Source organism: Ovis canadensis, chromosome 15 (genome assembly GCF_042477335.2).
Source record: "Ovis canadensis isolate MfBH-ARS-UI-01 breed Bighorn chromosome 15, ARS-UI_OviCan_v2, whole genome shotgun sequence".
In the NCBI taxonomy this organism is placed as follows: Eukaryota; Metazoa; Chordata; class Mammalia; order Artiodactyla; family Bovidae; genus Ovis; species Ovis canadensis.
The window spans coordinates 26,396,899-26,410,041 of NC_091259.1; the positions used below are offsets into that span (position 1 = coordinate 26,396,899).

Genomic DNA, 13,143 nt, shown 5'->3' on the forward strand with positions numbered 1-13,143 from the left:
CTCTCATAAAAAGAGATAAGGGAATACAGCATGTATAGCATCATATTTAAGGATATGTTTATGCCTGCAATGTGGGAAACCTGGGTTCGATCCCTGGGTCAGGAAGATCCCCTGGAGAAGGAAATGGCAACCCACTCCACTACTCTTGCCTGGAGAATCCCATAGACGAAGGAGCCTGGTGGGCTACAGTCAACGGGGTTGCAAAGAGTCGGACACGACTATGCAACTTCACTTTCACTTTCACTTTTATGCCTCTTTATGTTGCCTATCAGAGAAGTTTTAAGCTTCTTAAATATAAGACCCTGACTCATTCATTTTTGCATACCTATTAAGGGCTAAGTATACTAAGCACTCCAAGAAATGGTTATTAATTCAAGCTGAAGGGAGTGCTTGAGGTTTTTGTATTTTTTGAATGAATGTAATAGTCATGAGTTTGATCATAGTTGTCTATATTTATAGAAATAAGCAGATTCTTTATGTATATATAAACCCTCAGTGTGTGTACAGACTCGAACATGAAGGTTTCTTGCATTATCCTTTAGAAGGAATTTTAAACATAACTTATTTTTATTTGATAGGAATATTGCACATTTCATTTTTTTTTTTACTGACTACTCACTTTATTTCCCATGAAGGCTCTGATTGCATATTTTCCAAGCATCTGCAATTAACTAAAATCTTTACAAGGTTCTTTACCCAAATACTTTAAACTTTATACTTGAGAAATCTGATATATAAAATTTAATTAATTAAATTAATAACCAGCTGTTATTAATAAAAATCATCTGATCAGATCTAAATTTCATATGATCAGATTTCTAGTGTTAAACCCTTATAAGTACTTACTTATATACTCAGTAGTTAATAATAAATAGTACTGTATTCCACTCTAATATTTTCACATTAAATACCTATTTATCAAATATTTGAGAACCTGTCTTTGTTTTTAACTATAGTAGTGAGCAATGTTAAAAACAGTTTAGGTGATGGAAACTTTAACATTTCATGAAGTGGACAGTCTCCTTTTGCAGAATTGCAAAACAGGGCAGAAGGCAGGAGGTTTTTATAGGATGAAGAATAAAGAACAAGGAAGAGAAAAATTGAAGATATCTGATTGATTGGGGCCACATAATCATAACCTTGTTTGGAGTGGGAAGGACCAGAGTCGACTTGGCATTTGGGGATTGTCTGATTGGATATAGAGCATTTCTGGTCAGGTGGAACATTTATGGGGACATGGAAGTTGTCTAAGTTTGGTTTGCTGATATGGCACTCTTGGCAGAGCAGTTCTATCTTAGGCCTAGAAATTTATTTCAGTAGTGATAACACAATGTGGCCTCTACTCTCTTGAAACTTACTGCATAGGAAAGGATGAATACAGTGAATTCACTCTAGGTATAAACATTTAAAAGAAATCTACAGGATGTTTTACAAAGGAGGTGATATTTCAGTTCGGTTCAGTGGCTCAGTTGTGTCCGATTCTTTGCGACCCCAAGAATCACAGCATGCCAGGCCTCCCTGTCCGTCACCAACTCCCAGAGTTTACTCAAACTCAAGTCCATCGAGTCGGAGATGCCGTCCAGCCATCTCATCCTCTGTCGTCCCCTTCTCCTCCTGCCCCCAATCCCTCCCAGCATCAGGGTCTTTTCCAATGAGTCATCTCTTCACATGAGGTAGCCAAAGTATTGGAGTTTCAGCTTTAGCATCAGTCCTTCCAATGAATACCCAGAACTGACCTCCTTTAGAATGGACTAGTTGGATCTCCTTGCAGTCCAAGGGACTCTCAAGAGTCTTCTCCAACACCACAGTTCAAAAGCATCAATTCTTTGGCACTCAGCCTTCTTCACAGTCCAACTCTCACATCCATACATGACCACTGAAGAAACTATAGCCTTGACTAGATGGACCTTTGTTGGCAAAGTAATGTCTCTGCTTTTGAATATGCTATCTAGATTGGTCCTAATGTTCCTTCCAAGGAGTAAGCATCTTTTAATTTCATGGCTGCAGTCACAATCTGCAGTGATTTTGGAAACCCAAAAAATAAAGTCTGACACTGTTTCCACAGTTTCCCCATCTATTTCCCATAAAGTGATAGGACCAGATACCATGATCTTCGTTTTCTGAATGTTGATCTTTAAGCCAACTTTTTCACTTTCCACTTTCACTTTCATCAAGAGGCTTTTTAGTTCCTCTTCACTTTCTGCCATAAGGGTGGTATCATCTACATATCTGAGGTTATTGATATTTCTCCTGGCAATCTTGATTCCAGTTTGTCCTTCTTCCAGCCTAGCATTTCTCATAATGTACTCTGCATATAAGTTAAATAAGCAGGGTGACAATATACAGCCTTGACGTCCTCCTTTTCCAATTTGGAACCAGTCTGTTGTTCCATGTCCAGTTCTAACTGTTGATTCCTGACCTGCATACAGGTTTCTCAAGAGGCAGGTCAGGTGGTCTGTTATTCCCATCTCTTTCAGAATTGTTCACAGTTTATTGTGATCCACACAGTCAAAGGCTTTGGCATAGTCAATAAAGCAGAAATAGATGTTTTTCTGGAACTCTCTTGCTTTTTCCATGATCCAGCAGATGTTGGCAATTTGATCTCTGGTTCCTCTGCCTTTTCTAAAACCAGCTTGAACATCTGGAAGTTTACAGTTCACATATTGCTGAAGCCTGGCTTGGAGAATTTTGAGCATTACTTTACTAGCGTGTGAGATGAGTGCCATTGTGCGGTAGTTTGAGCATTCTTTGGCTTGCCTTTCTTTGGGATTGGAATGAAAAGTGACCTTTTCCAGTCCTGTGGCCACTGCTGAGTTTCCCAAATTTGCTGGCATATTGAGTGCAGCACTTTCACAGCATCATCTTTCAGGATTTGCAATAGCTCAACTGGAATTCCATCCCCTCCACTAGCTTTGTTCGTAGTGATGCTTTCCAGGGCCCATTTGAATTCACATTCTAGGATGTCTGGCTCTAGGTGAGTGATCACACCATCGTGATTATCTGGGTTGTGAAGATCTTTTTTGTACAGTTCTTCTGTGTATTCTTGCTACCTCTTCTTAGTATCTTCTGCTTCTGTTAGGTCCATACCATTTCTGTCCTTTATTGAGCCCATCTTTGCATGAAATGTTCCCTTGGTATCTGTAATTTTCTCAAAGCGATCTCTAGTCTTTCCCATTCTGTTGTTTTCTTCTATTTCTTTGCATTGATCGCTAAGGAAGTCTTTCTTATCTGTCCTTGCTATTCTTTGGAACTCTGCATTCAGATGTTTATATCTTACCTTTCCTCTTTTGCTTTTTGCTTTTCTTCTTTACACAGCTATTTGTAAGGCCTCCCCAGACAGCCATTTTGCTTTTTTGCATTTCTTTTTCTTGGGGATGGTCTTGATCCCTGTCTCCTGTGTGTCATGAACCTCCATCCATAGTTCATCAGGCACTCTGTCTGTCAGATCTAGTCCCTTAAATCTATTTCTCACTTCCACTGTATAGTCATAAAGGATTTGATTTAGGCATACCGGAATGGTCTAGTGTTTTTCCCTATTTTCTTCAATTTCAGTCTGAATTTGGCAATAAGGAGTTCATGATCTGAGCCACAGTCAGCTCCCAGTCTTGCGCAGTTAGATGATGTTTAGAAATGCTTAATCTGATACCTGAATACTTGAAGTTACCAGTTTGGTATAATAATATGTATTTTATCTTTGCCCCTGGTTCCTGACAATGAAGTCAAAGTTTAACCCATGAAATTTCCTAAGGGATGGAAATGTCTTTCGTTGTTCATATTCAACATACTTGAATTTAAGCTAGTGAAGTGACTCAGGGTGGGATTTTAGATTGCTTCAAAGTGGAGACTGGTCATTAGAAAGACCAAGCTCATGATTGGCCCTGTCCCTTTTCATGAGAGGAGGTGACCCTGGAAATTGAGTTACAGGGACACTTGAACAGCAAAATTCTGAGAATTTCCAGGTTGGTCAGTGTTTTGATATGCTAGGAAGGTGACCCACTTGTACAAGGCATGACAGGTCTCCACCCCATCCCCCCTACATACTTTACCCTATGCATCTCTTACATCTGGCTATTGCTGAGTTATATCTTTTAAATAAATAAGCTGGTAATCATAAGTAAAGCGCTTTCCTGAGTTCTAGAGAATTGTCAGACCTCAGGAGGCGTTATGAGAATCCCTGAATTTGTAGTTGGCCAGGTAGAATTGCAGGTTGCTTGGTGACTGCGTTTTGCAGCTGGCATCTGAAGTATGGAGTCTTGTGGGACTGAGCCCTTTACCCATGGGATCTGTGCTAACTCTGCATACTATCAGAATTTAGTTGAATTGATAGACACTCATTTGACAATGAAGATTTAGTATTGAAAAGAAACCACATGTTTGGGGTCAGAAAACACTACAAACCAGACAAAAGGAAGTAGAAGAAAATTCTAGTAGAGAAATAGCAAGTATGCAGATTCTCAGGTGGGACAGGTCTTGACTTGTTCCAGGTTCTGAAAGTGTGGCTTCAAAGGTTATAAGCAGATGATAGACAAGATCAGCTTTGAAACTTCTTTTTAAAAAAATTCTAAAGACAGCACTTGACTTGACACTCTAGGATGTCTGGCTCTAGGTGAGTGATCACACTATCGTGGTTATCCAGGTCATTAAGACCTTTTATGTACAGCTCTTCTGTATATTCTTGCCACCTCTTCTTAATATCTTCTGTTTCTGTTAGGTCCATAACATTTCTGTCCTTTATTGTGCCCATCTTTGCATGAAATGTTCCCTTGATATCCCTGATTTTCTTGAAGAGATCTCTAGTCTTTCCCATTCTATTTTTTTTCCTCTTTCTTTGCATTGTTCACTTAAGAAAGCATAGTATCCAATCCCATCAGTTCATGGCAAATAGATGGGAAAAAACTTGAAACAGTGACAGACTTCATTTTCTTGGGCTCTAAAATCACTGCAGACAGGGACTGCAGCCATGAAAGTAAAAGATGCTTGCTCCTTGGAAGAAAAGCTATGACGGACCTAGACCGTGTATTCTTTGCTGACAAAGGTCTGTATAGTCAAAGCTATGGTTTTTCTAATAGTCATGTACGATGTGAGAAATTGGACTGTAAAGAGGACTGAGCACTGAAGAATTAATGCTTTTGAACTGTGGTGCTGAGAAGACTCTTGAGAGTCCCTTGGACAACAGGGATACCTGTCAGTCCTAAAGGAAATGAACCCTGAATATTCATTGGAAGGACCAATGCTGAAGCTGAAGCTCCAATAGTTTGACCACCTGATGCAAAGAGCTGAGTCATTGGAAAAGACCCTGATGCTGGGAAATATTGAAGGCAGGAGGAGAAGGGGATGACAGAGGATGAAATGGTTGGATGGCATCATCGACTCAATGGACATGAGTTTGAGCAAACTCTGGGAAATAGTTAACAGAAGTTTTATGCACTGCAGTACATGGGGTCACAAAGAGTTGAACATGGCTGACTGAACAGCAACAGCAAATGACAGCACAGAATTGGAGTGGTTAGATGAAGAAGGGTTACAGGGAGACTGATTAGAAGGCCGGTTGCAACGTTCCACAGAACAGAGAGGAACGATATGGGACAAGGGTAGTAAGAGTGGAGATGGTCACATACAAGATGACACAGAAAGCTTATATGTCTTTTAAAGCTTATAAAATATTCTTATTTCTGAAGAAATAATTATACAAGTGGTAGATTCAAAGCTTTATTGGTGAAAGTTGAGATTCAGGTGATGTAGGAGAGGACCTAGCATATGTACATATTTGTGTGACCTTGGTTAAGCTGTTTAATCATCTGAATCACATTTTCTTAATTTTGAAAATGAGAACAATAATTCTTTTTCTTCCTACTTCATAGAGTTTGGAGATGAAGTAAGGTAATATATGTCAGAGCACTTCATAAATTTGTAGGGGAATGCGACTTCTGATCTATATTTCTTCTTCTCATCACAACTGAAAGCAAAATAAAAGCTAGTTGGATTACATTTCTTTTTTGGATATTTTCATCCTGCTTAAAATTGATTCCTTATTTCAGGAACAGTCAGTTCATAGAGGTGCCCCTGATCTCTTTGTGTGTATGAACTATATTAATTTCTCAGCCTTAAAAGAGGAGTATGGGATGTGGGTGTAACTGTAGGGCTTCTTGTTTCATTTTGAGCTGGGAGGGAGAAGAGAGATGGGAGTGATTAGTCAGCGGGGGAGGAATTGTTGCAGCTTCCAACCTGGCAGTACCTGAAGAGAGAGAGGCATGTTGACAGCCCAGATCCCAGGTTGCGTTCTGCCAGTTGTTAAACATTTAGCAGGGCTGCTGCTAAGTCTCTTCAGTCGTGTCCGACTCTGTGAGACCCCGTAGACGGCAGCCCACCAGGCTTCCCCGTCCCTGGGATTCTCCAGGCAAGAACACTGGAGTGGGTTGCCATTTCCTTCTCCAATGCATGAAAGTGAAAAGTGAAAGTGAAGTCACTCAGTCGTGTCCGACTCTTCGCGACCCCATGGACTGCAGCCTCCCAGGCTCCTCCGCCCATGGGACTTTCCAGGCAAGAGTACTGGAGTGGGGTGCCATTGCCCTCTCTGAAGTAAATTCATTGTTGATGAGATGCTTCCCAGAAATAGAAGAATGTGGCTTTCAGTTTAGTGTTTGTGTGGATAACTATCTTATAACAGCTATTTTATTCATCAGGGCAGAGACCTTGTCTTATTCACTGCTACATCCCCAGTACCTAACAGTATATCTGTACTGTGTCTCCTTAATAAAATCTTGTTGAAGGAAGACATTTTTTGTAAAGCATCTTGATAATATTTACTAAACTTTCTTAGATCATACTTAACATGTACAACTATGCTTATGAACGTATTTTTTTTTTTGATTCTCTGAAATGTATTATATATACCCATGTGGTCCACAGAGTCTAGTTGGTTCTCCCTTCTTAACATCTTTCATACCTATTGCCCACCTCCATCTCCACTGCCACTTCCTTCACTGAATCCCTTGCCTTACCTGGATTATTGTATCGGTAGTTTTAAGCTGATATCCTACCTTCAGATCTGATACCCTCCACCCTCCCCTCCCATTGCTGCCAGAGTGCAGCATCTATAAGGTACCAATTTTAGTCTCCTGTATTTGAGTATTTAAGGATCCTGTAATACTTCCCTTTTACTTAGAGCAATGGGTTTCCAGCTGAGATGTTCCAACAGACTGACATGTCACAGCCATCTGCAAGGGATAGATGTGTCATAGTATCTGTGCTGTCTCTCATGGAAGCGTCCTGAGAGAGGTAAACGCTGTTTATATATTAGTTCCTCTTCACTTTCTGCCATAAGGGTGGTGTCATCTGCATATCTGAGGTTAGATATTTCTCCCAGCAATCTTCATTCCAGCTTGTGCTTCTTCCAGCACAGCGTTTCTCATGATGTACTCTGCATATGTTAAATAAGCAGAGTGACAGTATACAGCCTTAACGTACTCTTTTTCCTATTTGGAACCAGTCTGTTGTTCCATGTCCAGTTCTAACTGTTGCTTCCTGACCTGCATACAGGTTTCTCAAGAGGCAGGTCAGGTGGTCTGGTATTCCCATCTCTTTCAGAATTGTCCACAGTTTATTGTGATCCACACAGTGAAAGGCTTTGGCATAGTCAATAAAGCAGAAATAGATGTTTTTCTGGAACTCTCTGTCTTTTAAAAAGGCTATTAAATGAATTTTCCCCTTCCCATCTCTGAGAGACTGGATTTTCTGCATATATTTCAACCAGAACAACATATTGAATGCAAAAGCAGATATAAGAATCCAATACCTTCTTCTGAGCCAGACATTAAGAGATTTGTTTAAAATGTAAAACATAGTTCTTTTGTTTCGGAATTTGTAGCTATTTTCATAAAACGCTGTGTTAACATGTGTTAATATACAGTGATACAGAGTTTATTATTATTGCTTTTAAGTTAATGAATTTTTTAAAATTCTGAGTTTAAACTTCTCATACAGTAAATGGTATTAGATATAATCCACATTAACACAAGCTCTTTGGACCAAAAAAGCTTAAGATTTATTGGGATGACCAAATAGTTTGTTCAGAAAACCCAAACCAATTTTTTGGCCAACACAAAACTTTGGTAATTCTCTATCTGCACCTTTTAGATAGCAGATTCCTTTGAGAGCATCAGACTGGAAAATTGGAATATCTTGTAACTTGGGAGATTAGTGTTCTTCAGTACATGATGACATTCAATTTTTGTTGATATCCTTGATTATTTTCAAGTGGACCATATAGTAGTATTTTGTTGAGTGTCCTGCTTACTGCCTCTAAGGGCAGCCTTTTCTTTTTCCCTTTTGATACTTGTTTCCAGACCCTTTATTTTTAGCAGGAAATTTTACCAGGAAAGCAATAAGGAACTTTTGCAGTGGTGACTAATCCTTATTTTCTTTACTTCTACCACCTTTTGTTATGTTTAGAGGTTATCAAGGGAAAGCTGTTCAAAAAGTGTTAGCAGACTTCAGGCTTCGGTAGAGGCCTACACAGTCAATAGCTGTGATATTCTGAGTTGTTAGTTAGTTTCATTTGAATGACAGTAAACATTTGAAATCAAAGAATCATTGAATCATATGGTGTGAAGAAAATTTATAAAGTGTATCCACTAAGAGAAATTCATCCAGAATTGGTTTTTAGTCCTGCTTACTGCTTATAATCTGTTAAATGCACGTGACAATGTTTGTTTGTATTTCTTATCTACCAGGTGACAAAACCAATCCACCAAAGATAAATTTGTTATAAGGGATGTTCATTACATAAAATGTGTAGTAAATTTATTTTAATTTTGCATTACTTTGGTCTTTGACAAAAATAAACCATTGCAGAACAAAGTAAAAAAATCCTACCTACCTACCTACTTACATGAAACTATGAAACTTGGATAGTTTCAACTTTCTGTATCTTGGTATTCATCCTATTTTTTTTCATTGTTCTTCGTGACTTTGTATACTTACTTTGAATTTAGAAGGTCCCTTACTATTAATGAGCTTGTAAAGATTTGATTGTCATTTTCAGGCTTATTGTGGTTATAAAATTATCACGCAAATGTTCCTGTATGCTTTCATTTGGCTTTTTATATCTTTACCTAATATTTTTGGTAGCCTTAAAATTTGCATAGTGAACAGGAGCACTAAAACAGATTTATTTTATACTTTTATTTCTTTGATAGTTGAGTAACTTGGAAGTAATTAAACTGTCAAATTTTTTCTATATTGCATATAAGGGACTGAATAATGATTTACTTTTTGAACTATATTTTGTTTTACTTTTGAAATGGTGTGGGTTTTTTCCCTCAATGCAAATGATTATGGTTCTGAAAGTCATGTAGAGGCCTTCACGAGAATAGAAGACTTCTAATTTGAAGATCTCAATTAGCGGTATTTATTTGGGGCTAGAAATAAGAGCTGATTATTTATCAGCTGTTTTCTTAAACCACAGTTTTCCTTGTGTTCTCTTAGGCTAGAGATGAAGAGGAAGCCTTTTTGGATTGGAGCGATGATGATAATGATGGATTTGATCCAAGCACACTTCCAGATCCAGATAAGTACAGAAGCTCTGAAGAGTCAGATAGTGAAGATATGGAAAATAAAATCAGGTATGTTTTTACTGTTGGTAGCATTAAGAATAGGAATCTTCTCCTTTTAATAAATTCAAAAGATGTATGGAGACAAACATCTCATGCTCTTCTCATTGTTTTAGAGGCCCTTCTACTGTTCCTGTAATACCTGTTTAACAGATATATGGGTGATAAAGAGTTGTATCTTTTTTTGTTCTATTCTTTTCTTCTCTCTCTTTTTGAATCTTTATGCTTAAGTATTTGATCCACTAGGATATATTTATTGCAAACAGAGATAAGATTTTATTTTGATGTACTGATGAGATTATTGTTAAAAATCTCTGAATTTTTAAATAACATTCTTTGATATAAAAGTAAGAAACACATAAAATAATGGAAAACTCATATGTAAATAGCCCTCTCTCAAATGTTTACTTATTTGTTGCCATACCAATAGCAGAAATGGAATGAATTGAATGACCTGCTCAGCACTTGTTTTCAGAGTATGATGTATTAGGTTATATTGAAATTCTGTTGATTTAAAACTTGAGAATATTGAGCTGCATGGACATTCTAAATCAATGAGCCTATTTAGGCACAAGGAGGATACTAATGCTGGATGAAGTTAATGTGATTGAAGGGGAGAGGAAACTGGTTTGAACCCCTCAAGTGCTAGTCTGAAAGGTTGGAGTTGAAAAAAATAGGCCCCAGAGAGCTATAATCTGGCTTTAAGCATTATGAAGAGGTCTCAAAAAGATTATCCCCTTAGGGAAATGCTATGGTGAGATCATTTCATTTACTCTTTATTTTAATCTTGTGCTTATCTAGACATAGAATTATTTTATAATAGTGAAAATGACCCATCCAAAACACAGTCTTCCCATGTGATGCCAGAAACTTGACATTTTTTACTGTTGGACCACTAGGTTATGGATATAATAGCATTCCTAACCCAAGAAGCATCACAGGTGAAAACAGTTTGTTAGGATTTAGAAAAAATATGTAAATTATAAGGGTTAAATAATTTAGGTCCAGAGCATAATGTTAATCTTTAGAAATTGACCTCTAAGAGTAAATACCTGTATTCTGCTTCAGAGTTTCTTGGTACACATGTCCAGACCTTGATGAGCTATCAGTATGGTTAAATTTGTTGCCCTTTTTATTCTTATATAAATGCCCCTCTTTCAGAGTAATTTCTGGGATCTCCATTTCAATAGGTGGGGTTTTAACACACATGACTTTATATCAGTAACTTCCAAATGCTCTGTGTAATTTTTCTCTCTGAAGGGAAGTTTAATTGGTTCTTATAGTTTGTTATTTGGCGATGTTTTCCATATCTCTCTAACATAACTTGAAAACATAGGGCCAACTTTTGAAGTCATTGGTAAGATGACAGCAATCCTTCTGTATCTGATTTGTAAGGATTTTTTTCTAACATTTTTGGTAGCTTCTGAGTTGTCCTTAATCTTCAGACAGCAGACATTTCGTTTCATTCTTTTGGCATTTCTTACCCTCTTAGTGACATTTCTCTGCTACCTCCTAGTTAATATGACTTCTTCTCTAATAGTTTCACATGTTTCATCCTTTTAATTAGCCTGTAAATGCTCTGTAGCCAGAAACTGTTTTTATATCAACACATTCAGCTCCAGCCTTTACTCATCTCTCCAACATTAATGTAATAGGCACAGAGAAAGGCCCTGAAATAGTTTCATTGATTAATTAATTGAGGAAGGAGATTTATAGAGTAAAAGAGAGAAGTATAATGATAAGCAACTGTACTGCTGCTGTTAAGTCGCTTCAGTCGTATCCAACTCTGTGTGACCCCTTAGACGGCAGCCCATATAACTTAATGAGACAAACGACAGAAAATGTTGTTGGAGAACTGGAAGAAGCCAAGTTCAGATAGTGTAATAATGATGGACAAAGACAGTAGAAATACCTTGAGAGATGCCAGAGCGTCTAATTCAGTGGCAAAGGTTTAGATGGGAAATATTTTTTATTATTGTATGTGTTTATTTTTGGCTGTGCTCAGTCTTCACTGCTGTGCGGGCTTTTCTCTAGTCGCCATGAGCAGGAGCTACTCTTCATTGCAGTGCATGGGTTTCTCACTGCGGTGGCTTCCCTTGTTGTGGAGTATAGGCTCTAGGGTGCACAGGATTCAACAGTGTGGTTCCTGGGCTTTAGAGAACTAGTTGTGGTACACAGGTTTAGTTGGTTCATGGTGTGTAGGATCGTCTTGGATCAGGGATCAAACTCATATCTCCTGCGTTGGCAGGTGGATTCTTTACCACTGCACCACCAGGAAAGCCCCAGATTGGAAATATTTAAGCATTATGTAAAAATTAAAATAGTTTTAAGTGCCGGCATAACTGGTAACTACACTAGCAGAGATTGAAAGGAATTGAAAACGTTGGTTTTAGGCCAAAGAGAAATTATCTTTTGTTGAAAAGAATATTAACAAGGGCTTTATTCCATTAGTGCATTTAGGGGCTTCCTAGCAGTTTCATCTTTTGTATGAGCACAGTAATTGTCTAGTCCAACCTCTTCCTCTCAGATGAAAAAAAACAAGCTTTCAAAGGATAAAATAATTTGTCTGTGATCATAGTACAAGTTAAGGACAGATCAGTGTGATCTGCCTGAATCAAATTGATTCCTTGGTTCTAAGACTCCCATCGGCTTATATAAAATTACTCAAGCATTAGGAGAGATAGCTCAGGAAAACTATATTGAGACAAATGTAATGTTATTTGACTGACGATCTGATCCATGGACTAATCATAGGATGGATTTGACTGGACCGTGGTTTCCCAGCCTTAGCACTACTGACATTGTGGCCCAGATGATTCTTTGTTTTGAGGGGTTTGGGGTGGCTGTAGACTGTTTAGCATCATCCTCTACCACTAGCACCTCCTCAGTTGAGATAAGAATTATTTTCAGACATTGCCAGATATCCTTTGAGGAGGACATTCTCTCACATTTGGACAACTACTGGACTAAACCCCACAATGGCAGAACGTATTACTAGTGCCTTAATTGCCCAATCCCTCATCCAAGGTAGGCTTTGTATTCTGTCCATTTAGCCCTAGCAGTCCTTGTCAGACAGGGCTATCAATCAGTTGGGATCAGTATACAAGATAAAACCTGTTTTCCATTCCTAGTCTAGAGGGCAAGGTTTAGGGTAATTTGTAAGTAAGTCCATATGTGAAACTTATACTCTCATTTTCTCTTCTCTCTTGAAATTACTTTAGTGGCAATGAATAAAGATACATGTAAATTAAAACCACATTGTTTTAAATAAGAGAAGGTATTCACAAGTAAATTCACCGTACACTAGAATTTTGACACTAGTAATTGCTTCGGCTATGCGTAATGATAGCACCAATACAGTCTCCCTGTATTGTTCAGTTTTGCTACATCTTTGTTTCTCTGCCTCTCATGAATATGACTAAATGCTAAGATTTTGTGACGTTAGCTTTAGACCATCGTCCTGGCTGTTCACTGGGTTTATTTGGTTCACAGTTTCTAGCTTCTACTCAATAATTGCAGCAACAGCTAGTGT

At 38.1% G+C, this 13,143-nt stretch overlaps 1 protein-coding gene across 1 annotated transcript in view; it reads left to right on the top strand.

Moving 5' to 3' along the window:
- Positions 1–13,143, top strand: part of DDX10 (DEAD-box helicase 10) — a 319,725-nt gene that overhangs the window by 278,955 nt on the left and 27,627 nt on the right. The window contains exon 18 of the mRNA XM_069554961.1: positions 9,487–9,623. Coding sequence (XP_069411062.1) covers positions 9,487–9,623 — 137 coding nt within the window. The remainder of the gene's footprint in view (positions 1–9,486; positions 9,624–13,143) is intronic.